Source organism: Passer domesticus, chromosome 15 (genome assembly GCF_036417665.1).
Source record: "Passer domesticus isolate bPasDom1 chromosome 15, bPasDom1.hap1, whole genome shotgun sequence".
Classification (NCBI taxonomy): domain Eukaryota; kingdom Metazoa; phylum Chordata; class Aves; order Passeriformes; family Passeridae; genus Passer; species Passer domesticus.
In genome coordinates, this window is record NC_087488.1 from 6711051 (window position 1) to 6736241 (window position 25191).

Genomic DNA, 25191 nt, shown 5'->3' on the forward strand with positions numbered 1-25191 from the left:
GGTACAGTATAAACTTCTCAGATATGTCTTACTGGCCAGTTCCTCCTACCACAGACATCTGAACTTGCTTAAACATTTGACTCCACTTCCAAACAGCTTTTTGTTCAGTTGTTTCCTATGGAAGGTAATTACAGAGCAGTAAGTGCAGGAGCTGTACAAATATCCAGTGATCTTGCGCTTTTCCCTTATGTAAATATGCTTGAAAGCTCCTCAAAGACATTAATGAAATGTATTTTCAGATTTTTTTTCTAGGTTTTGTTTGTTCATTTGTTTGTTTTTGGTGGGGTTTACTGTTATGTTTTGTTTTGGAATTTTGCTTTGGATTGGTTTGGTTTTGTTTTTTTTAGTAGGTGGACAGCTACTGGTTTTGTGTTTGGCTTGGTTTTTTATTTAATTCCTAGAGTGTTCTTTCTAAAAAGTTTGCAGTTGTTGAAGTGCTGTGTCCCAAAAGAGATAACTTTGCAGTATAATTCTCTCAAAAATACAGAATTAACACCAAGATGTCATGGCAGCTTTCCAAATAGTGTCAGATACTTTTCTATTTCCAAGGTGACACCACCTCCAATAATAACTTACACACTTGTATGTTAAAACAAACAAGTTTTGGGACTAATCGGTCAGAAATGGGAGTATTTGAGACTCCCATCTGTGCTCAGATCAGGAAAATATCCTTTTTACAGCACCTAGGCAGTGATGTTAGGCTGTGCTCAGGCAGCTATGGGAGAAAGAGGGAGGGAGCAGTGACTGGGATAAGGTGGCCAGGAATAGGGTCCAGATCACATCACAGCTGGTGCACACTTCCTTGGTTTGGAAAATGATTTTATTATTTTTATATACCAAACACAGGGACATCTTAATTGCTCAGTTGATTGGCCAAGTTAAGGCAGTGTAATCTTCCAAATAAAGGTACCAATTAAATTAATGGAAATCGTCTATCAGCAAGATACAGAATTAATATACTCAGAATTGCCATGAAATGCCGCAACAGTGCGGTTATCCCGGAGTGATACATAGCCTGGGAGTGAGCCTTGTGCAGCGCGGCAGTGAAGCCATTGCTGCGCTTCCTCGGCGGGGGCCAGCGGAGCCCGCCGCGACACAGCTCCGGGGACACGGTCCCTCACGGGTGTCACCGGGCCCCGCGGGTGTCGCGCTCCCTCACGGGTGTCACCGTGCCCCGCGGGTGTCGCGGTCCCTCCCGGGTGTCACCGGGCCCCGCGGGTGTCGCGCTCCCTCCCGGGTGTCACCGGGCCCCGCGGCTGTCGCGGTCCCTCACGGGTGTCACCGGGCCCCGCGGGTGTCGCGGTCCCCCACGGGTGTCACCGTGCCCCGCGGGTGTCGCGGTCCCTCCCGGGTGTCACCGTGCCCCGCGGCTGTCGCGGTCCCTCCCGGGTGTCACCGGGCCCCGCGGCTGTCGCGGTCCCTCACGGGTGTCACCGGGCCCCGCGGGTGTCGCGCTCCCTCACGGGTGCCCCAAGCCACCGGAGCCCTCAGCGGCAGCGCCCCCTGGCGGCAGCGGTCGGGCACCGCGGGCGCGAGGCCCCGCCCCCGGCGGCGGCGGCGGAAGTGACGCAGCGCTATGGCGGAGGCGGCGGGCGCACCGGAGGGTGAGCGGCGGGGCCGGACGGGGCGGGACGGGCCCCCCGCCCGCGGCACTCGCGGCCCAGCTCTCGCTGTCCCTTGCAGAGTGCCCCGGGACCGGCAGCGCCCAGGCGGGCAGGGCGGCCGCCTGCCAGGGATGCCCCAACCAGGGGCTGTGCGCGGCCGGCGCGGCCGGGCCGGACCCGGGTGAGTGCAGCGGCCGTGAGGGGGCGGTGAGGGAGGAGCGGTGCCGGCTCGGGGGGAGCGGTGCCGGCTCTGGGGGCGCGGTGCCGGCTCGGGGGGCGCGGTGCCGGCTCTGGGGGAGCGGTGCCGGCTCTGGGGGAGCGGTGCCGGCTCTGGGGGAGCGGTGCCGGCTCTGGGGGAGCGGTGCCGGCTCTGGGGGAGCGGTGCCGGCTCGGGGGGCGCGGTGCCGGCTCGGGGGGAGCGGTGCCGGCTCGGGGGGAGCGGTGCCGCTCGGGGGGCGCGGTGCCGGCTCTGGGGGAGCGGTGCCGGCTCGGGGGGCGCGGTGCCGGCTCGGGGGGCGCGGTGCCGCTCGGGGGGCGCGGTGCCGCTCGGAGGGCGCGGTGCCGCTCGGGGGGCGCGGTGTGGGCGCGCTGACCGCGCGGTGTCTCCGCGGTGTCCCGGCAGCGGAGGCGGCGGAGCTGCGGGCGCGGCTGCGGGCGGTGCGGCACACGGTGCTGGTGCTCTCCGGGAAGGGCGGCGTGGGCAAGAGCACCTTCAGCGCCCTCCTGGCGCACGGGCTGGCGGCGGACGAGACCAAGCAGGTGGGCAGAGGGCGCGGACAGACGGGCCGTGGGGAGGCAGGCCCGAGCACCTGCGGGCGGGTACCGATCGTGTGCCCTTGCTCGTTAAAGTTTGACTTTGCATGAGATCACCTTTAAAGACTGCCCTGTGCTGCCTTGTTTCCAGTGGGGCAGGTTGGCTGGTTTGTTTTACAGGTTGCTCTGCTGGACATAGATATCTGTGGGCCATCAATTCCTAAAATTATGGGTCTGGAAGGAGAACAGGTGAGTGAATGCTCAAACATCTTGTTCAAGGGGTTCTCTTCTTTTCAGTTTTTCATTAGCACATTCAGGCCTTTTGGATGTTGAGCTTCTACAAGAGTGCATAATGGGAAATGTGGGGTAGTGATAACGAAATGAGCTGACATGGAGAAGTTCAGCATAACATTTTGCAAAAGAGTCATCTGCTTTCAGGATGAGTGGTTCTGCAAACCAACTTTCATTGCACGTCAGCCACATAATGCTGACTTTGAAACTTGAGTAGTATTAGCATGATGTGCTTTATCAGCCCTTGAATATTTCTTACCAATGCAAAAAGTGATGAGTGAACTTCCATAAGGGTTGAACAGTTGTTGTTCAGTTATTAATGGAGATCTGGTGCTCTTGCATTTTTACCTCAGCTGCCTCACAAAAGCAGGATTATTCCTGCAGGTAGGAGAACTCTTTGCCCAGGTTTGACTTATGTTCATGTTTTGTGTAACATTTGTTGCTATTGCAACTTTTGTGTATCTCTTCAACTTTCAGGTTCATCAGAGTGGATCTGGATGGTCTCCAGTGGTGAGTTGGTGCAGCTGTTCCAGAAAGTTCATTGGATGTGTTTGGGTTGGGCACCATCTTCTACAGTGAAAAATGAGGGAGGAGCAGGGACTACTCTTGTTAATTCTTTTCTAATGACTTAAATACCCAGATTCTATAGAATCTACAGATATAGGTCATAGAATCTACAGAGTCTGTATGTCCAGAGTCTCTAGAGCTATATAACCTGTAGCCATGTTCTGTGGGATATCTAGAGAACACTATAGAATGTATATCCAGATTTTACAGAATATGGAATAGATCTGTAAAATTGAGATGCATATCATACAGAATTGGGATATAGACCATGTAGATCAGAGTGTTAAATTTCTTAATACTAATAATGCTGTATTTCTAGAATGGTTTTGTTACCTTGTATTTACTGACTTTGCAATATGGGCAGTAAATATAAGTTACTCGGGTTTGTTATTTTGGGGTAACATGCAGCTGTAGTGTGTCATGTTTTCTGTGACAGCCAAGAAGTATCTTACACCCAAGACAAACCTTATTAATCTTTAGAATATGCAGAGAAGGTTTTGCAGTACTGTTGGTTGTCTAAAGATCCCCTGTAGTGTGCATGCTGTTGGAAAGGCATGGTGCTGAGAGGAAAAGCTGCTTTTATCCTCCACTGTCTCCAGTGATTCCATAAACTGCTGTAACAATTTCATATGTTCAGTTTCAGTGTAGTTGGTGAGTGTTGCACAGGATGCAGTGTTTAATACCCTGTGAAGAAAGATGGTTCTCTGCCTTTATTTCATTAATGTCTTGCCCCTCATCTGCTTTTTCTGTAAAATAGGGGTTCAGGGTTGGATTCTCTTTCTTCACTGTTATGTTTCTCTACTTCTCTTTCAGTATGTTGAAGAAAACTTAGGTGTCATGTCAGTGGGGTTCTTGCTTAGTAGTCCTGATGATGCTGTCATCTGGAGAGGACCAAAAAAGAATGGTATGTATTGAGTGTTTCCAACAGTAATTTACATTCTTCAGAGGTTTCAAGTGTGGAAATATCATCAGCTTGTTTAGTAATGTAGATAGGGTAGTTAGCTAAGATCCAGAAATTTAAAATACAGGAAGATGTCTTCCACATCCTTACCCTTTCCTCTAGGGCTGATCAAGCAGTTTCTGCGTGACGTGGACTGGGGTGAAGTGGATTACCTGATCGTGGACACGCCCCCAGGAACATCAGATGAGCACCTGTCCATCGTGCAGTACCTCAGTGCCACCCACATCGACGGCGCTGTCATCGTCACCACCCCCCAGGTGTGAGCCAGGATCCACCAGGGAAGCATCATGGCAGTTCAAGGCAGTCCTTGGGTTCCAGGCTGTTGATTTCACAGAAATCTAAGGGTACAGAATCTCAGGGAAATGACTTTGTTGTGTTGCCCCTGCAGCTGGCTGGTCTGTGGGTTAGGTGGATTTCTCAGGGGAGCTGGATGGGGATCCACAGCAGTTCACAATCAAAAGCTATTGAGACCAGCGTGGTGAAAGGAAATGCACTGTTTCATTTCTTCCTTCAGAATCAGACTTAACATCATTGTGGATCTGTAATTTACCAATAGCTTAATGTTAAGGTTTGTAAGAAGCTTCATTTTTAAGTGATAAGCTGTGCACTCTTGGACACCTGTGAAGCAGCCTGTCACCTCCTGGTGAACCACCACAGTAGGCAGCTTTGTCATGTGCATTTTTAAAAGAGAAATCAGCCCCTGAAGGCTGAAACTAGAAACACACCCAGTTCAAACAGAGGTTTTCATGTCTGGTTTGGAACAGAACAGGAGATCAAACTAGCATGTGACATGAAGTATTTCTACAACAGCAGAAAGGATAACACATAAAGGAAGCAAAGTGTTGAGGACAGTACCAGAGAGGTGGTGAAGGAGGAAGGGAACAGGAGAATGGATGAGGTGAGTCATATACATGAAAACTCTGAGGAGAGAATAAGATATTTTAAATTTAATTGGAAAAAAGGTAGCTAGTGTAAGGCTGGTGGTTCTTGTCCTCACTCTGTGGAGAATACCAAGGGTCCTTCTGTAAGATGAAAATGTGAAAAATTTGCATTTAAAGAAGATATGAGATGAACATAGGAGATAAAAAACATAAATATGGATGAATCAGATTTCAAAACAGAACCACATCCAGTAGGCTTGAAGTGTTGTACCTGCTCTGTTGATAGAGCTCATAGCACAGGTTTATGTTCCTAAACATATTAAGACAGCAGTAACAATTCATTATAAAGTAGCTCTAAGGAGGTAAGTGAATGGATTCAGCATGAAAGAGTTGAAATACAAGTGTTTGCTATTATTTGTAGGAAGTGTCACTTCAGGATGTTCGGAAGGAGATCAACTTCTGCCGCAAAGTGAAGCTGCCCATCATAGGCGTTGTGGAGAACATGAGTGGCTTTGTGTGTCCCAAGTGTAAGGTAAGGCTGGCTGTGTATTAGTGTTCTTTCCTTGGCATTGCTTGGATAGTTAACATTGCTCCAAAAATGCCTTCTTCTCAGAATTGCAGTATTTTAACTCTGATTTTCGTGTTGTCCCAGAATGAATCTCAGATCTTTCCCCCGACTACTGGTGGTGCGGAGAAGATGTGCCAGAATTTGAGTGTTCCTCTCCTGGGTAAAGTGCCTCTGGATCCACAGATAGGTAAAGTCACTTATTGCACTGCACTTACAGCAAGTTGTTCCTCCCATACTGATGTTACTTCTGCAAAACCCTGATATGGGCACTGATGTCTCTTAGAACTTTTAGATAGAATGTTTTTCTGTCTGGAACTATGACTGTAGCTTGGTGTGGAATGTGGGAAATGCTGGGGTAATTTCCTTAATTTTTCCTTAATCAAGATTACATGCTGCATCTTTTTAGCTCTGTAATCATATCTGAAATACAACGTATCTTTCTCTTTGGGTAGTCACCTGGAAATGCAAACGGAGTGAAATCATAACCACTTCAAAGAAGAGTATTTTGTAGATGTTAAGCATTAAAACCAGTGCTTTAACCTCACTGTTACTGGCACGGCCCAGATTGTCTTGTGGGTCATGAGGATGTGTGCTTCTTTGCCCATTAACTGTCACTAATTAATACCTGAATTAATGACATCAAGGAACAGCTCAGTACTCCCAACTGAAGGTTTCTGCTAGTACTATTCCTGTGTCAAACTGTACACTGTATTTCTAGTCCTGTTACTGACTTCAGGGCTTCCCAAAAGGAATAGATGCAGGTGGCTGTTTGAAAGGGTGTAACTGGAACAGGATAAAGGCTAAAAAAAGAAAAGCTCATCTTTTCCTGTTGCTTTGTTTCTGTGTTTTTTCTCTGTTCTTCAAGGAAAAAGTTGTGACAGAGGCCAGTCTTTCTTGGCTGAAGCACCCGAGTCTCCAGCTACATTGTCTTACAGGAATATCATTCAAAGTGAGTCTGAGAATCACTGTGCAAATGAATCCCCTCTGTTCCGAGCACTGCTGTGATATACAAAGGTGTTACACGGGCTTGTGTTACTGTGCCACAAATAATAAAATCAGGAGAGGGGCACAACAATTCTGAAAGCAGCAGGTGCAAAGACTGTGTTCACTTCTGGGCATCACTTCTGACTGGCTGCTAAAGTGATAACGAAATTGTATTTGATAACTGGTTTCAACGTTAGACTTCAGGGAAGTCAGACTTTCATTTTCAGACATGGGGTGTCCTTGTGCTCAGAGGAACCTTTTGAGGCTCTCAAGCAGATGTGTGGAGGGTGCTCACCATAACCCAGTGGGAGGCAGCTGACTGACCAATGCCTCCACTTGTAACTAATTACACAAAAACCCCTTGCAAAAACTCCCTAAAGAGCTGGTGCTGTGCTGTTTAAAATAATTCTAAAACCACTTTCAGTGTAAGGAAGGCCCAGCTTCAGATACTTGTACCCTCAGGAGACAGATGCAGCAACAACAAACTCCTGATATACAACTGAAATAGTACTTATATTACTTTTTCTTCATCTTTGCAGGAATTCAGGAATACTGTGAACAACACCATTTGCAAGAAGAAAAGATAATGTAATCTGTAAGTGGAACAAAAATGTAGCTCATGTTTAATTATAGAAAAGTAACTTATGCCTTGATTTATTAAAGGAATGTATTCTTTTTGTATATTGCAAATAAATTCTTAATATAAAGGCTTTTGCCCATGTTTTTTCTAAAAGTTCAAGATTCTTGTAGTTCTTCCCTCACTAGAAAGCTGTGAAAGTGAGTCTGCAGCAGATTTATCAAGTGCATTCTGCCTCCAGTACCAATAGCCTGACTGTGCAGGTAGCAGTTGAAGAGGTGAGAATACAACCCACACTTTACTTAGGAGGTTGAATATAAAATATGCTGGGTTGACACTAGGGCATGTGGAGCAACCTTGTTCTGCCTGCTGCACAAGGGTGAGCTGCAATGCTCCTTCCCTCTCCCTGAATAACATATTTAAGTGTCTCCTTTCAGTGGAAAATGTGTGTCTAGAGTGAAAGCCTGGGGTAGTATTATAGTACAAGTGCACTGCATTTTTTATTTTTTTACAGGTATCAAAACAAGATTAATTTTTTAACTATACATAACTGCCAGCTTCACATAAGTAGTGGGTGAACATGGTTCATGATTTCTGTTTTCTTCTCTTTGACCCTAAGCTTGAACATTAAAAAAATAAACATTCAGTATTCTTAATAATGAAGAGGCCCTTTGTGTTTGTAGTTTGAAAGCTCTGAAAAATCAGTATTGTGTACTACAGAGAAAGGCTGTTTCATTTTGTTTATTGTAGTTCCAAAGTTAAGCAAATCAGCATCATATTTTCATTACATGTAATTTCTGGTTAAGATAATCCAACAGTTTGAGGTTAGTTGACAGCTTTTCTGAAAGCAGCGTGCTCCTTGTAAACCATGAGCACTGTCTGTGCTCACACAAACAATTTTTTGGTGAAGCTTTTAAATAACAAAGGCTTTAAACCTTCCAGGATGTAAAGACTCAAACACAAATGACTTTATTTCATGCAGGCATAATTCTAGAAGAGCTTTGTCTATATATCTTCCCATGAAGAACAACTTTCATTACTTTTTTTACTGCTCATCCTTTAGCTCTTCCATGTTTGGTTACCTAGTGCCTGTCTTCCCATGCTCTTCAGTGCCATCTTCTGAAATTCTCCTGCTCTGTCCTGTTGAGGGAACAGAGCACACATGGCTATAAGCATAACCTGGGGCACAGAGATCTCTTCCAAAAGCAGGGAGCTGCCAGCTGGAAGCCTGAATGTTGAAGATGGCTCTTCCAGCTCTGCTTAAACAGAGGCATTAGAATTATAGCAACTCCAAGGATTTAACTTAAGGACATTCTTCTGGAGCTTGGAAGCAGCTCAGCTGTGGAGCTCAGCAGGCTTCCAAACATGGAGCAAAGTGACCTGGGGTTATGGCTCTTCCATGTGACACTGCCAGAGGCTTGGTGGAGAATCAGGATTATCCTGGACTCACTGCAGGAACTGAGACCCAGGAAAAGCCAGCACTAGCCCTGAGGGGCAGGTTGGCTGTTCTACCCCATGGGCTGAAGCTCAGTACTCACTCTTGGGAACATCTGTGGTGCCAAACAACCTTGAGGTTACTCTGCTGATGGTTTTTTGTCCCCCTAACTTGCAGTGGATGTAGCCATATAAATTAGCAGTCTGGAGGGAGATCCCAGCAATCACGAGAGCCTGTGGACAAACAAGAGTTCAGCAGGAGCAAATCCATGGCTGTGCATTGACTGTGTAGGATATACACGTGTGTGTATAAACACTGTCCAGCTTGCTGGATACTGTTACACACACTATAAGCTTGCTGTAAGAGGGGGACGTTATTCCCAATCATAAATGGCCTCCAAAGACATCCAATCATGTCAAACACAATAGCTCCTTTCTACAAATATTTATTTTTATCAAAACATCAATACCAGTTTTGTCATTCTGTATCTGGAAAGACTTCATTACTTTTCTAAAAGCACTTGAAAAAGGACCTACTCAACAAATTCCAGAAACATTTCACTTTTTTTAAGCCCCATTAGTATCTAAAAGTTTTACATCCAGATTAGTAGCACACCTGCAGGCCTGTTCAGCTGACAAACAACTTATTATAAACAAGTAAGATCTGTAATTTATGGATTTACAAAGAGCATCCATAGATAGATTCCCTATCTAGCATTGACAGGCAGTGAAAATAATCAATTCTTTTTGTGGTACTTTAGGTTTAGCAGCAGGTGGAATCAATCTGACTAATGCAGTAACTTATACAAATGTTTCTCTTAGCCTTCAGAACAAGTTTCCCAGAAGTGATTTTATTTTTGTTTGTGTAATTTGCCTTTTACAAGCACCTGGACAACCTGCCTTCTGTGCCAGTTAGAGTTCTGTCTCCAAGCAGCTCTTGGCTTAGCAAACAATCTCTGCTTTTCAAAAGTAAAGGTGGAGCCATGAACAAAGAGTGCTGGTTTAATTTTAACTATTGCTTTTTTAGGGGCAGCAGAAAGCAGTTAATGATTTGCAATTGATTCATCCCCATAGCTGAATTTCTTGTTTAATTGAATAATGAATATGCAGTCTTGGCTGTTGCTGGTTATGTATCTGCACATGTCAGAGGTGCTTTTTATCTTTTCAAACTGAATTAAGACATGGTGCTGAGCATGGCTGGGAACTTGACAGAATGAATAGTGTGGCAGTTAGCCGAGCATTTAATGTTTACAGGGGAAAATGTGAAGATTTCATAGACAAAAATATCTTAATATAATGCAATATATGGGGTAAATTTCCTCTCATATTTAGAAAAAAAGTGTTGGGGGTTTTTTAAGTAGATGACTTACATGTAGAGCAATTATAAAATACTTACTTATAGCTCAGTTTATCAAGGTTTTATGAACTGATGATGCTGATTTTTTTCAAAAGGGAATGGTACCAGAGATCTAAATTCCTTCCTTTTAAAAGTACATTTAAGTTCCCAGGAGACCTAAAAACTTGAAAACCAACATCACTGGTTCATGTTTTGTCCTCTCCTGTTAGTTGTATTTGGCTGAAATAAGTTGGGGCAGAGTAAGTTGCTACAGTTAAACAGAAGCTCCTGTTGCCCACCACCTGAGCTCCTCTAGAGAAAGGAGTTGACATCTGATAACTCAGTGGAAGTGCAGCTAAAATTACCAATCCATTCCATAGTGCAAGCCTTGACTGCAGAAAACTCCTCGGGCTTCTTTGAAGCTGCTGGTGAAATTTTTCTATTGTTGAAAGACTTGGTTCAAAACTAACAGATCTGGGTTTCCCTCTACCAAGATTGTTTTCAGTATCCCCTGACTCACCAGCCATTTCAGCTTCAAGGAGAACAAGGTGCTAAAGAAAAACATTGTCCAAATCACTGGGCAGATGATGAGACCAAGCCAGAAGATTCGGGCTTCTGCTTCAGTTGAGGCAGCTGTTGTAGGCACCTGGAAGAAAAAATTGGGACTGTGAGTCACAAAGTCAAAACCCACAATAAAAAACAACAGAGGAGGAAGATTTCACTTATCATATGCATAGAAGAAGATCAACTAAGAAAAGTAGCTCATGCCCAGTTTCCTTCCTGATGCCCTACTGTACACAACAGCATTTTCATTCATAGGATTTATCAGTTGGTTCTAGTTCAGACTGGAATTCTTATAAAAGTGCACATTTTTGTACATTTTCATAAAAAGATGCTGTATCTTAGATTAATTTATATCTTGCATGAAGCTTATTTTCCTATTATATAAACTATTATGTATTCCTATTATATAAATACTTGGTTTTGCTTCTGAACTCTGCTGACATTCCATGAATTAAGAACTGTGGCTTTGAAAATGCCTCTTGTGTCATGCTGGAGTTGGGCACACTGTAACTGCCTTATGCCCCATGCTCTGTCTGTTCTTCAGGAGGAGCAGACACTTCAGAGTAGGCTGCAAAGCCCTGCTTACAGGTTTCTTCAGGTTAGCACAACTCACATGTCTCTATCTTCACTGAAGGGCTCATCACTCATCACACTTAAGGAAAAAAAAAACAAACCACCAAACCCTAAATAGAATTGTTCAGAAGGCTCTGATCTTTCCAAAATTCAAAATCTCACTCCAAACTTCTGACCAATAGTGCCAACTTCTGAAACAGAAGCGTCACAAATGGAAAAGAAAACCCTCTGCACTCTTCCACTCTGAAAAGCTTTTTAGATAATTTTCATTATATTGAATTTTCCATGTATTCTGTCCTGCAGGTTTCCTCTACTGTGTCTTCAGGCCTCCCTCAGACTCACAGAAACCACGTTATTTTGTCATCAGTGCTTGGGGCACCTGGAGCCGCAGCTGAGGCTGCAGAGAGCAGTGCAGAGGGAGCTGCAGAGGGCAGTGCAGAGGGAGCTGCAGAGGGCACTGCAGAGGGAGCTGCAGAGAGCAGTGCAATGGGCAGTGCAGAGGGCAGTGCAGAGGGAGCTGCAGAGAGCAGTGCAGAGGGCACCACAGATGGAGCTGCAGAGGGCACGGCGGTCCCGCACACTGGGACAGCAGCAGCACAGCCGGCCGGGCTGGGGGCACTGCTGCAGGGTGTGCAGGCTCCAGAGAATGTCCCAGTGGGCAGCACCTGGGTGCTGCTCTGCCAGGTTCAGTGGGGCTGCAGAGAGAATGTCAGCAAGTGAAATCAAAACCCCGAGTCTTGACTCTGGCAGTGATGCCAAATGCCATTCTATTGTGCTTCTTTCCCCCCCTCAGTGTGTTTGGGGGCACTGGCAGTATCAGAATGCTCTGATGCAGGTTCTCTTTTCCACCATATTCATGAAGGTGAATAAAATATTAACTTCAAAATACTGAATCTGAACTATTCAGCATTGCTCTCCATGTAGATCTTTCCTGAAGAGGATTCTGTGTTGGGATTAACAATGCAAAGATGTGTTTGTTACAGGATATTCTCCTTAGAAAATAAAACAGAACTACCAGGAACATTTCATAACTATAGCACCATGCTATGAATATTTATTCTGCTGATCCATGTGTTGACAATGCTGTGAGACCTGTTTTGCCCTGAATACTTCCAGGATGTGACAAACAGTGTTTCCACCTGAATACTGACATTGTTTTCTATGGAAGCTGGATAAAAAGTAACTGTTACAAAGGTGCTCTATTTGTTACTTTGTTTGACTTTGCTTTACAAATTTCCTATGGATTCTGTTTGCCTTGTGCGTACTTCTATTAATATATTTACCCTTTTTGCTTCAAACACCCAGTGACTTTTTCCATCTTCATCAATCTGGTTCCACCAACGCAAACCAACCAAGAGTCTTCCTGTCACATTCTAGTGATGAAACCATTATTTGCATTAATCAGTAGCACAAGTCACTTGTCAGTATAACAGTTAAAAATAGAAAAAATTAAAAAGACAAGCATGTTCAAAAATCATCTTTTATCTAATACAAAAATTACTTCTAAAAGCTGTTCCAGCTTGAGTACAACAGCCATTAACAATGGGTGAAGTTACAAATTTAGAGGCCTCTTCTCTTTCAATGTGATAATGAGCACAATAGCACTTACTTAGACAAGAAATTATAGGTTTTATCTTTTTCAAGTCAGTTAGTTGGACAAGCACCCAATAAACAAATTTCCTCAGTAAAAGAGGAATACTGAGAACAGAAACACACTGGAAAATGGGAGATTAATGACAAGCAAGCTGTGTAGGATCAGGAAAACAAACCAAGAAAATATTTCTGCACCTGGATGAACCAGAAGCTTTCAGAATACTGGAGGTGCATCAATACTTCACTTCTACAAAACAAAAGCCTTGCTCAACATATGGAACTCCTGGATCCTGGGCTGGCCTGACCCACCTGCCTGCATGGGATTAGGGTACCAGAGCTATAGCTGGCTTTTCAGGAATCTTCTGCAGCCCCTGCTGTGGGGTCTGGGCACAAGGCTGCAGATCCTGACATCCTTGGGCATCCATTGCTGGAAGCCAGTATTTGATTTTTTAATTTATTTTTTTAAGGGAGAAAGCATACAAACAAATCTACCTATGGCAAAGCAATTTTCCCACCATATTAGTAGACCTTAGTAGTCAGCCATAGAAAATATGGTGCTAAATAACTAACATATGTGAACATCTTCATTAAAATGGGCTAGACATTTAATAAATCAACAGATTGCAATATTTTTGTCACTTCTGTCATTATACATATTTGATTTTTTTTTTTTTTTAATTAATACTTCCCAAGGTAATTACTATTCAGGGTCATCTTACCTTGACAGACCAAAAGTCAAAGGATAGAAGGAGGAGAATAGTGACAAAACAGGCAACAAAGCTGTTGCTGAACCAGTCACAGAACAAGTAGGTAACAATAGCACTCACTCGGAAAAACAGGTGGAAAAAGGTGGCCAGTGGGTGCCTAGAAAAAGCACAGAGCATGTGTGAGGTTGTGGGACAGCAGGGAATGTTACAGTGCTTGCTGACAATGTAGCACCACATAGGTATTTCAAGTTTATAATGGTATTTTGGTTTGCAGCTGCTGTTATTTCAGTGTTGCTATATATCTTCATTATCAAACAATGGTATTTTCAATAGCCAAGCTTCAGTCTAAATCTAAAAGACAAATGTGGTGTTCCTGTCAAAACATTCTCAAAGACAGAACAAAATATGGAGCCTTTCACCAGATTCTTTGGTCCTCTGTGAAGGAATTTAGTGGCTGCGTGCAACACAGTACCATAAAATCCTTGTTGTTTCATTAAATGAGTCAGCATTGCAAAGCACAGAAGAATTGAGAGAGCTCTTATGCCTTTCAGAACAGCTTTGAAAACAAAATATGAACTCTAAAAAAACTGTAGCTGTTTGCTATAAGACAAAATGAACTTTCATATTTAATGTCTAAACGAAACACTTCCTTTTTAGGCAGAATGATTTGGGAATCTAACAGTACTTCTGAATTACTGCTTATCAATTTCACTAATATTTACACTTTGCTCATTGAACAAGTTTTTGTCTGTAACAAAATAAAGTGAAATTTCAGTGGAAGAAGTAAGAATTGAGAAGGAATACTTCATGTCACTCACTTCAGTAAGAAGTGACATGGAATACTGGCCTGCACAGTAGGGTGGGGGGCTGGAGAATGCTGTAAGGAGCACAGTACAATTTTCAGGGTAAGATGCCAAGTAAAAATTTTACTCTGTGCAATTGTTTGTGTTAATTAGTTGAAATAGAGAATTAAGTACAGGCTCTTGCTGTTAAGTAACTTCTTCCTTGAAGCTTAGAGAATAAAATATCTGAATAAGATATTTAAGTCAACAATTGTCTCCTTAAGCTCCTATGCCTCTGTGACCAATTAACAGTAGAAAAGCCAATTAACACAAGTATGGCCTAGGGCGTAATCAACTATTTAACTATTAAATGTTATTCTGTTCTTGTGTTTAATAAAATGAGACATATAATATATATACAATTGCTTACTATAAACTTCAATTATAGCTATATAAGTATAATAACTTTTATCATTTCAATAGCATTGTTGTTACATTATTACTCTACAGCTGTTTAACTGTTCTGGTGTTTATCTTTCTCCTGTGGTAATACTGTGCTGGTAGTACTACACATATGACTGGGGAGGGAAGGATGATGCACAGGTGAAGTTTATATTTACTCCTGATCATGCCCATGTGAACTTCAAACTTTCCAAAAACTTCTTCTGACTTAGAGCTGAACATGTGACATTTTAAGCAAAGGGGCTTTTTCTGCCATAAGCAGCCAGGTGGGTGGAGGGGATATTGTGAACTGGCTAAACCAGAAAGGGCCTTGCTGCTTTGAGCCTTGATCTTGGTCAAGAAAATGCAAGAGTCAGTTATGGAAGGGGTGCCCTTGTGTCCAGAGCAGCTTTCATAGACCACAACCCCAAAGCACAGCAGGGTTGCCTGAGCTTTTCTAATGGATCAGTGCTTCAAATGTGGCAGTAGCTTTGGAGAGTTCATGTTTCGTTTTGGAAGGCAGATTGAGCAGTACTACTGGATTACAACAGGATTACTGCTTGGATGCTGAATTTTTACTAAAAAAAAACCCCAAAAAAACCACCCCACAACCAAACAAACAAAACTCATGAGCAAGAAGCTGTCATTTATTACAGTGCTGAGCACTTACTGGGACTCTGGAAAGGATAAAGGAAACTGCAACTCTACAATGGCTCAACTTGGCACAGATTTGCTCCTGAAGGGACAGTAACCCACTTGCTGTTGCATCTAAACATCCATGTGATGTACAACAAGGCTCAGCTCCTTGTTAAGATAACCTCTGTTCAGTTTGGGAGCATGATGCCTGTTAGGACAGGAACGAGCTGTAAGCAATTTAGTTGCATCCCATGTTAAAGAATCAAATCTGGGTCAGGCCTAAGCTGTGCCAGTGAACTACAGGAGAACCCTCCAGGTGCCTGCTCACAAGTGCCACAGCAGCACTCTACATGCTGCCCTTTTTTTTTTCTTTCTTTCTGTCTGATACTTCAAAGTGTATTGAGGCAAATTTTGAATAAATGTGCTCTCTTTTCTCCTTGCTCACTATGTTTCCTGGCTGATTTGTAAAAGAAGCAATCATATGCTCCTTACTTCCAGATCCAAAGTCCTGGTACTGCAATCTTTTTCCAATTTCTTAGGAAAGAGGAAGAACTTCCCAATTTCCAGAAAGTATTTTATCTTTTCCCAGTTTCTTATGAAAGTAACCACTAACCTTTTGCTTTTAAGGAGCCCTTTTGCACATCCATCAGAGAATCACAAAAGCACAATTTGTCATAGTCTATGCAAATTATAACCAAGTTCAAGATATATGAAATTGGAATAAAGACAAATGACTGGAACACCTAGTTATGCCCTCTAATAGAACAAAATTTTGCAGCACCTAGGTGACTTCCAGGCTCATTTGCACAAGATTCCTCAGAAATACAAAAACAAACATGTGTGAGCAGTGTAAGCAGTTTCATTTCTGCATTCTACAGCAGATGAATTTTCAATACTACATCATCTTTTAATATTGTCTTGAGGGCCAGAATGAAGAGCTGTCTCTAATGAAGCCACTGTACACAAAGTGGATCTCAGAGCAGTACAGTTTGCTGACACTTCACCTGTGCTGTATTGCTGAGCAGCATGAATCAGGAGGAATCTCTGAGATCTCTAAAGTGCTGCGTGCTGTGACCTCCTAAAACATTCCAGGGTGGTTTCACTTCATGCTAAATGTAGTCTGGTCCCTCAGAACCTGTGGCTCATGTGATCAAGGTACTTCTAAGCTGTATTTCCCAGCTTAGTTGAATCCTTGAAGCTATGTTCTCCAAGACTGCACCAAAATATAAACCTTCATTTAAAATGTGTGCTGTTGCTGGGAAGATTAATCTTATGTCAGGGCTGACTCAAGTAGTGACAAAGTCCAAAGCAATGCTTCACCAGACACTTGTAAAAGAGTAATGTTATTGTAAAGCTACATGATTGTTTTTTATCTCAGATAATGTTGTGTCAGGTTTAACATCTATTATATTTCTTTGTTTGCACCTACAAGAAATATTATCATTAGAATGGACCAGACCAAACTGGGGTAAGGCAGAGAAAGCAATCTAAATCAAAGCTGATTATATAAATTATTTATCAGTGCATGCCTAATTCCTTTTGACATAAAACTCTTCCTTTCACAATCTTTGATTGGAGATTCTTCTGATTGAACAGCTCTGTCACCCGGGACCTCTGTGTGGCCAGAGCTGCAGAGTGACACCTCTGGTGAGGAACCCAAGCTTAGCTTGACACATGAGATGGGTTAAAGGGCTGGGTTTTCCCAGGTAATGTCTACAAGCATAAGATATTTTATATTCCACACAGCATCACATCCCGTGGTAGGAAATCATGACAGCTTTACTGCAGCTCTCTGGCGGTTCAGCCTGAGCACTGCTGCACAGCGGGCTTTGCTGGAGCTGCGAGCCGTCTCCACTGCTCCAGCTCTCACTAAAGCACTGTGTGCTCGGGATCTTGGGTGTGTCAGGTTTTCATTTCCAGTCACCGGGTGTGCCGGGCAGCGGGCCCGGCCTCGCCTGCTCCAGCCCGGGCATCTCCCAGCCTCCCCGGGCTGCCTGTTCCAGCCCTTGACCACCCTCCCTGTAAAAAATGGGAATGAAGTGTTTAAATGGAGTTTTCTGTACACCGGGCAGCCAGGGCCGCCCGGGCGCCGCGGTGCTGCGCCCTCCGCGCCGTTACCTGATCCGCGCTTTCCGCAGCGCCAGCTCCTCCTCGCTCCCGAAATCCAGGGACACATCCTCGGTGTCGTCCACCAGCGCCTGCGGCGGGGGCCCGTCAGCGCGCAGGGCCCGGGGCAGCCGCGCCCCGCCCGCAGCGCCCACCTGCTTCATCCCGGCCGCGGCCCCGGGCCCGCCGCTGGCCCGGGAGAAGGGGCCGGGCTCCGGCGGCCCTGCGCCTCGCCACAGCCCGCGGCGGCTGCGCCTCGCCGGCACCGCCCGGGAGAGCCCCGCGACCCCCGCGCCTCCCTGCGGGCCTGCAGCGGCCGTGCCTGCGGCCGGGCGGGCTCCGGCAGCCTGAGGGCCCGGCAGCCCCGGCCGGCAGCCCCCGGCCCTCAGCGCGGGCAGCTGCGCCCCGCGGGCTCGCCACACGCACCGGCCGCGTCAGGGCCGCTGCGGCCCCATGCTGAATTCAAACCCTGAAAGGAAGGAGTGGAGGGAAGGGTGGACGTAGGTGTGCAAATGGGAGAGCACACCTGCGTGTGGCGCTTGGCGCACACGCACAGCCGGGCAGCGCTGTCCCCGCTCCCTGTGCCTGTGTGGGGCCGGCTCTGGGGCGGGGGTGCCTCCCCAAACCCGTGCGTGTGCCGCTGTCAGTGCGGGCAGCGCGGCCCGGAGGCTGAGGGAGCACCGCAGTGAGCTCTTCAGCATCCTCGCAAGGGGAAGTGCACGGGCAGACACTGATCTCTTCTCCGTGGTGATCCGCGACAGGACCCGAGCAAATGGCCTGGAGTTGTGTCAGGGCCATGAGATTCAGTTTGGATATTAGGAAAAGGTTCTTCCTCCAGAGGTGACTGGGCACTGAACAGGCTCCCCAGGGCAGTGGTCACAGCACCAAGCCTGACAGAGCTCAAGAAGTGTTTGGACAAAACTCTCAGGGTGTGACCTTGGGCTGTCCTGTCAGGGCCAAGACTTGGGCTCAATGATCCTTGTGGGTCCCTTCTAACTCAGGATATTCTATGATTCCATGATAAATATTTTTCGTGCTTTAATTTAAAATGCACAGGGATTATGCAGCAGAGGTAAAGAAGTGAATCAAGACAACCAAACTTCAGGATAGGGGTAAGGGTTTCACAGTAATGGGGGAAAATAGTCTGGACAGCTTAGTATGAAGCGGAATGTCAAGGAAGGTCTGATTAATCACAGCCACTTGTAGATCTGGCTAGCTACTAGCATTAAATAAGCTTGCAAAATAATAACTTCCTAGTCTTTTCTAAAACATCTAACTAACCCAGATTGTTGAGTAAGTACAGAAGCTACTGAGTTGAACTTGTCAAAAATATCAACTGGAAAGCAGCTTCGCACAAGACTTATTGGAACAAAGCAATACCTAATAGGTAAGAAAAACAGATAAACTGTTCTTAGTAGGATTATAATTGTAAGGCAGGAAAGGTGTGACTAATGTTAATATTTTGATTGTCATATTTTTGCCTTGGTAGTGTTAAAACAACTTGTACAGTGTGCTACTAAGTACCGTAGACTGCCACTTAAAAACTGAATAGGATGCCCCAAAATAACCTACAATATTAAAATCCTGAAGTGGGCTTTCACTCTCCAAGGAGATATAAAGAGAGAGCTGTCTTTGAGAGCTCTCGTGTGATACAATTATTAAATAATTCTGTGCATTCTGAAGCTGACCTTGACTTCATTTCCTGTATCAATGTGCACTTCTGCTTCCAAGCCATGAATTAACAGTAACAGACAGAGCTGGCTTCTGACTCAGAAGCAGCTCCCAGAACTCACTGGCAGAAGCCTCAGCAGTGCCAGGAGGTCTCACATCCTCCTGCCTCCAGACCATTCACCTCAGCTCCTGCAGCAGCTCCTCTTGCACCTCCCAGGGCAGTTCTGCCAGCAAACCTGATGGTTTGGATTTAGTAATTCTGTAATGTTGCTGTATTGTCCAAGCCATTGCATTTTCCTTCTAAGGCACCAGAAAATAACTGTGTCCTGTGTCCCTTACCATGTAAAACAGCACCTCCATGGGAGAGGGGACAATTAGCCTGTCACAGCATTAGGTGTCTAATTACTACACTGCTGCTGCTAACTGATTTCATGAGTGATGAAATAACTGGAAAAGAAGCAAAAGCTGTGTTTTGTATTTTGATTTTAAAACATTAAATGTTTCCTTGGTTTTCCCACCTTCCAGTGCCTATCTCCACTGGCTCACTGGAGGATTATCTGTTTTCCTAACAAACTCTACTAGATAATCCCACAGGAGACTGTCACTGTACCATGCAAAGAGGTTTGGTAAATTCTCTAAGAAGCTATATGAAATTATGCTGTGTGATTATTCAAAGTATTGTATGGCTCATCATTTTCTTTTAGAGCAAATTGGGAGCTAGAAAGAATCCTTGGTCTCTAGAGGAATCATTGGTCAAATGAATTTCTTTCTTTGGGGTTTGCTAGAAAAGAATTCTTCCTTGTTTTAAAATTAATGCATCCAAGTGAAACCTTATTAGAAGCTTCCTCTGTTTTTTAGGATTTTACAGAACAAACTGTCCTATTTTCAACACTTTTTCTGAGTTGTAGCTTAACTACAAATTGTTTAAACATTGGAAAGATTAGCAGCACCCTGAAGATGATGTAAGTCCTCAAATACTGCTTCAGCAGCCCCAGATGAAGAGATCATTACAATGAATTTATGAATTGTGGTTTGGTTTTCAGGTTTTTGCCCAGGAAAACGTAGACCATTTATGAAATATGTTAAGATTTCACTTAATTGCTGAAGTATATAGCATAAAGTAGTTCAAAAATACATTGTATGCTGCTGTGTCCTTGCCATTGCCTTACAGGGAATTCCCTCCCCACAATAAATAGTGACATTTCTATTGTAGAACACTATCAGAGGCTTGATAGTAATATCTGAAAAATCTCTCCCATTCTCTGATTCGACAATAAATAGAGCTTCCTGTATGTTTTATTCATACAATTACCAAGAAGTCAGCTGATTTCCCTTTCTCCTTGGAACACTCCCTAGAATCTTGCAGAGACTTATCTGAGACTTCCCCTGTAAACTGCCTAAGGACATTGTGAATAACTTGATTGCTTTTGCTCTGGTTTAGGCATTCACTGGGGTTTACAGTGGAGTATTCTATTCCTCTGAGTGTTGGAAAATGTTAATCCAGTAAAAACTCTTACCTCACACTTAAGTGTATCAGAGATACACTTAAAAAGTTTGTTGGTGCTTCAATAAAGTGTTTACATTTGGGTGTGATAAGGCAAATCAGAGAAAGTACTAAATAGATAAATTTCTAATAGCATCACTTTCTAATTAATTTGTCAAAGATGATTTCCTGCTTTGGCCCAGAATCAATTTCTATAGATTTTTTTGGCTGTACATACATGAATTGTTGAAATTGGCAGCTCAGTATTAACAGAGGAGAAGCCACAGGATTTACTTGAGGGATCAGGACAATTTATTTTATATATAGCAATACACTCTCAGTAGAGATCAAGTTCTGCCATCAGTAAGAAATGGGTAACAGAAAAATATGTCAGATGAGGAAGTTTGGGCCCTAAATATAAATGGGGATTTTAAAAAAAAAAAGTATTGATCTTTCCTTTAGCTATGCCCAAAAAGGTGAAAAATAATTTTTGAGTATGTGAAGAAAGGACTATAAATTCCCATTATTGCATAGTAACTGGTTTTAATTCTAAGAAGTGCTGTAACAGCTGCATTCCTTTCAATTAGGGAAAAACCAAGGAAACATTACATATTTTATTAAATACCTTATTTTATTAAGCCTGTGTGGTTTTAAGGCCTTATTTAACTCATGCTGTAGGAATCTCTAGTGCAGTCACCCAGGAAACAAAAGGCTTTGAAATTATTAATAAGTTTACTTCAGAATCATTTTCCTGCTTAGTCTGTGTGGTGGTCACTTAGAAACATCCAAAACAAGGGCACACCAAGGCAAAGTCACCAGCTCTCTTCCCTCTGGGTGCATTCCCAGAATTTGGATGCAGATTTTTCCATGTGTTTAGCTTTATATATCTCTGATGTGTTCAAAGCTTCAGTCACTCTCAGCTGCAGTTCTTGTTTTTTGTTAATTTTGCAAATCATCTTTCATTTCTCCAATTGGGAACTCCAAAAATAAGGAACTTGGGCTCTCAAAAGTTTGGTTTAACTTCATAGAGCTACTGCATTAAGCAGAGCTTATCCCCTTCCATTTCCCAGATCCATTTCCCAGAGTGGAAGTGATTTCATCAGAAAAGGTGCTTAGCATCCCTTCCTTCCTCTGCTACCTGAATTTAAAATGCCTGTACACTCTCACACAAGTATCCAATAGCTCTCCTGCCTTAAGCCTCTATATTCTTACTGCGAAAAAATAATAATAATCTTAACCTATCAAATAAAAGACCATAAAGGCTATCCAAAATTTGAGAAGGTTAGTACAATAGGAGGTTGATAAGAAATTGAACACTATTTCTTCTACTGGTTTATCTGCAGAAATAAAACTTAAATTTGCTTCTGAAAGCTCTAAGTTGCTTATTCATTAGATTTTTTTACATGTTTCCTTTTTCTTTTGTTCCCTGTGGCTGCTAATAGTACCTACCAAACCTCACTCAGCTCCCTGAGAATCTTGCTGGACAGTTCTTCAACCTCCTTGACTGGCAATTTCCACTTCATCTTTTGTTGTGGAGGCTGTGGCGAAGCAGCTCTTGCCATGCCATGCTTGCTTGCAGTTGTTTTTCATGTTTGTAATATAGGGAATAATAAAGGGAATTACTTTATCAGAAAAAATTCAAAGAAAATATAGACAAAACACAAAGTAAAAAAGGGTTTCTAATCTGGTGATGCAATGAAATAAAAAACCTGTACCTACCATTCTTAATTCTGTGAATTTTTCTGTGAACCTGTGAAATTTTTTGAAGCAGCCTGTGATCCCTACTTCTACATCATTACTGTTTAGTAGTATATTTCCTAATTTATTAATACTTATTTTTCTAGTTCACCAAATAGCTTCAGCTTCCTAGTATTCCCTGTACTGAGGCACAGAGAACTTGAGGGGATATCTGAGGTATTAAAATTCACAAAATCCCTACTATTTCTGTGGGTTTGAATGGTACAAAGAGGAGGAGGTGCTCTGCAGTGGTCTGTAGGTCCCTGGATCCCCCAGATAAGCTGAAGGGACTTTAAGTGCTTTGGATGGGGTCTGCCACATTGACTGATTGTTTTTCACAAGATGCACCAGGTGCTGCTGGACATAACTCTGAACCTCTCCTAGAGGCAGGGGCCTGATCTTTTGGCAAACTGACAGCAAGGTTCATGTCTGTGGCCTGTGAACCCCTTTTACAACCGAGGCCATGATTTAAAAGACCACAATTTCCTCTATGGCCTGCAAGGTGACAAGCCTCAACCTCGCAGCCTCGAAGAGGAGGAAGTTCCAGGCTGTGCTGGACATCTCCACAGCTATTCCCATGAAAACTGTTCTGCCTGACTTCCCAGCTGGTGGGTGTTTGGGCCTGAATTCATAAGGCACACAGCTTTAAAATCTATAAATAATCACCAGTTAAACATTCTGAAATAAAGCTTGGATGAAGTCAAGAGCCCAAACCTGCTGGTTTCTCAGAGAATGCACTGGCTGTCTGATTTTCATCCTTCATGCAGGGCAGAGCAGCTTCAGCAGAAGGGTGTGAGAGCTCTCCTTCTCCATAGCAGAGCAGCCCAGAGACCACACTGCAGAGCTGTGGTGGACCTGAAGCTCCTGAAAAAGAAGATGGTGTGATGGTGTGACCTTTCTATGATCCCCCAATCAGTGTGTGCAGTTACAGTAGCAGCACAACCACTGGAATGGGGGTCATGGTAAGTGCTCCTTCATTCAACTGATGGCAGAGCTGCTGTGTCTGGTGTGGATTCTGAACTCTTTTGTGTCTGGTGTTTGTTTCAGTTGACAAAAATCAGAAATGCTCTAGGGAAGCCCCTAAAATATGTGGTTTCTTCAACTGTCAGTTTATTATTTTTGCCCAGTTTTTTTGCTTCAATCTGAAACTTGACACAGGCTGTGGTTTTTTGCATGCATCCTTTTCCTTGTTAGCTGGAGTTTGCATTTGTATGCTGTTTCCCATTCTTGCTCTATTTTATTTTAGTGTAAGGGAAATTACAGGGGGTTTATGTCACATGCTCCAGTGTTCCAGTGTACTGGACTTATATGAATTCCAGTGGTGGTGAAAGGAAAGATACAAATTTATTTTCTTTTTTTTTTAATTTTAATTACTCTTAGCTACTGATAAATGAGAAGTTCCTCTATTAAAAAGATGGATACTGTTGTGCACTGCCTGTCCTGACACTAATGCTAAGGGATCTGTGCATTTGTGATGTTCACAGACTACTTGAAAGGGAAGGCATAAGAGGTTTTCTCAGTGTCTTCTCCTCCATCTACAGGCCAGGCAGCTGCCAGCTGCTGGTGGAAATGCTTGCTCAGAGCTCCAGGACATGTGTGACTGGCTGGGAGGGGTACACTAATGGTAGACTGCTTGTGGAGAAAGAGCTCCTCTCCACAGGATAGTTCCCTCCAGAAGCAAACAAGCAACTGAGCAAACAGCTTGTGTACATCATCATGCTTGCCACTTAAACATGAGAAAAGCAGATTTCCTGCAAGTTTCACCCATTAGGCAATTTCCACCTTCAAATGCTCCCAGGCAGTGATGACCAGGAGATATATACTTTTCAACCAAAGCAATGGATTGTTTCCTCTGTTATATCTAGATTGGAGACAGATCAAAAGCAAGATGGACTTTGAATGGGTGTTAAGATATAAGGATTTCAAGTTTGTTCCTCTTTTACTCTTCCCATATGTTCTAAGTATTCCTGAACAGTTTTCCAAGAAGATCTTCAAGATCATAACTTGGGAGGAAGCCTCATTTCTACAGAGCTGTCCCTGGCTTTTGCTGGGCTCTAGGCAAACCAAGCAATAATGTGCCAAAACTACTCTGCCTTTGAACCCAAAGCTGATTATATTGTAACTGAGGCCAAAATAAGGGAAAGGGGACTAGAGAAGCTTAAGCTTTGGTTCAAGTTCTGCTGCTACCATCCTAATTTGCAATAATTAAATGTGATTTCTATTTCTGGTTTTGTTTTTGCATTTATAGAAACAAAAAAAATTCTTACTGACTTGACACCAAAATCTACTGTGGTTCATGGCATACCCAAATGCCATGTGCTGAAGGACATTGGTACACTTTCATCTACCGCACTGCCCCTGGGAAAAATAGTGACATTAATTACTGACATTTTACTAATATTATTTGGGTTCCAAAATTAGCTGTAGACTTTGTGCACCACCGTATTTACTTAGAAGTGATACTTCCCCTCAATGCAGAGAAATCAAAAGCACAAGTTCTCCTTTTCAACTCACTTTCCTCTTTATAATGTGTCACAGCACAAACAATGTGTGTGAAAAAGAGAACTAAGTCGGGCCATGCATTTTTACTGTTTGGTGCTTCTTATGGAGCTATTGCTTAGCACTTTCCATAGCTAAGACATGTATTTTCTTTTGGATTTGAGAACACTACCATGACAATCCCTAAGAGAGATACAGTTGCTATGAAACATCTGTCTTATCTTCAAAAGCTGGATGTGAGTTAAAGAGAATCCATAGAACAGGAAGGGAAGTCATGCAGAAAAGCAAAGTGGAGAACTGCTGATGTCTATATATTGTACAGCTTGAATCATTATAATCAGAAAATAGGGAAATTTGTTAAATAGACTTTTCAGTCTATGAGAAATTGTTCAACCAGCAGTACCTCAAAGCTAATCACCCTGGACAGTAGGAATCCTGAACAA

At 43.6% G+C, this 25191-nt stretch overlaps 3 protein-coding genes across 7 annotated transcripts in view; 2 read left to right on the forward strand and 1 right to left on the reverse strand.

Moving 5' to 3' along the window:
• The first annotated feature begins 1535 nt into the window (after positions 1-1535).
• NUBP1 (NUBP iron-sulfur cluster assembly factor 1, cytosolic) lies at positions 1536-7316 on the forward strand. The gene is made up of 11 exons (XM_064390607.1): positions 1536-1604; positions 1684-1785; positions 2227-2363; positions 2538-2606; positions 3126-3158; positions 4029-4119; positions 4279-4433; positions 5479-5589; positions 5710-5812; positions 6491-6574; positions 7149-7316. The coding sequence occupies exons 1-11, from the start codon at positions 1577-1579 to the stop codon at positions 7199-7201; spliced, it is 966 nt and encodes a 321-aa protein (XP_064246677.1). The 5' UTR covers positions 1536-1576; the 3' UTR covers positions 7202-7316.
• Positions 7317-7911: 595 nt separating this feature from the next.
• TVP23A (trans-golgi network vesicle protein 23 homolog A) lies at positions 7912-17816 on the reverse strand. Of its 2 annotated transcripts, none has more exons than XM_064390609.1 (6): positions 17371-17816; positions 13514-13550; positions 12377-12466; positions 10477-10602; positions 8725-8854; positions 7912-8326 (listed from the first exon to the last, which is right to left on the reverse strand). In XM_064390609.1, exons 1-6 carry the CDS (start codon positions 17520-17522, stop codon positions 8265-8267), a joined length of 597 nt encoding a protein of 198 aa, XP_064246679.1. In that variant the 5' UTR covers positions 17523-17816; the 3' UTR covers positions 7912-8264. The 2 variants fall into 2 exon arrangements, with proteins under 2 accessions (XP_064246679.1, XP_064246678.1); XM_064390608.1 differs by having other exon boundaries at positions 13406-13550.
• Positions 17817-18090: 274 nt separating this feature from the next.
• The window catches only part of CIITA (class II major histocompatibility complex transactivator), a 37874-nt gene continuing 30773 nt past the window's right edge, over positions 18091-25191 (forward strand). For 2 of the 4 annotated variants that reach the window (XM_064390603.1, XM_064390606.1), the window contains exons 1-2: positions 18093-18745; positions 23017-23211. In XM_064390603.1, the coding sequence (XP_064246673.1) occupies positions 23200-23211 (12 nt within the window). In that variant the 5' untranslated portion in view covers positions 18093-18745; positions 23017-23199. Of the gene's footprint in view, positions 18746-22356; positions 23212-25191 lie in introns of all 4 variants that reach the window. The other 2 variants (XR_010348191.1, XM_064390604.1) reach the window with 2 other exon arrangements.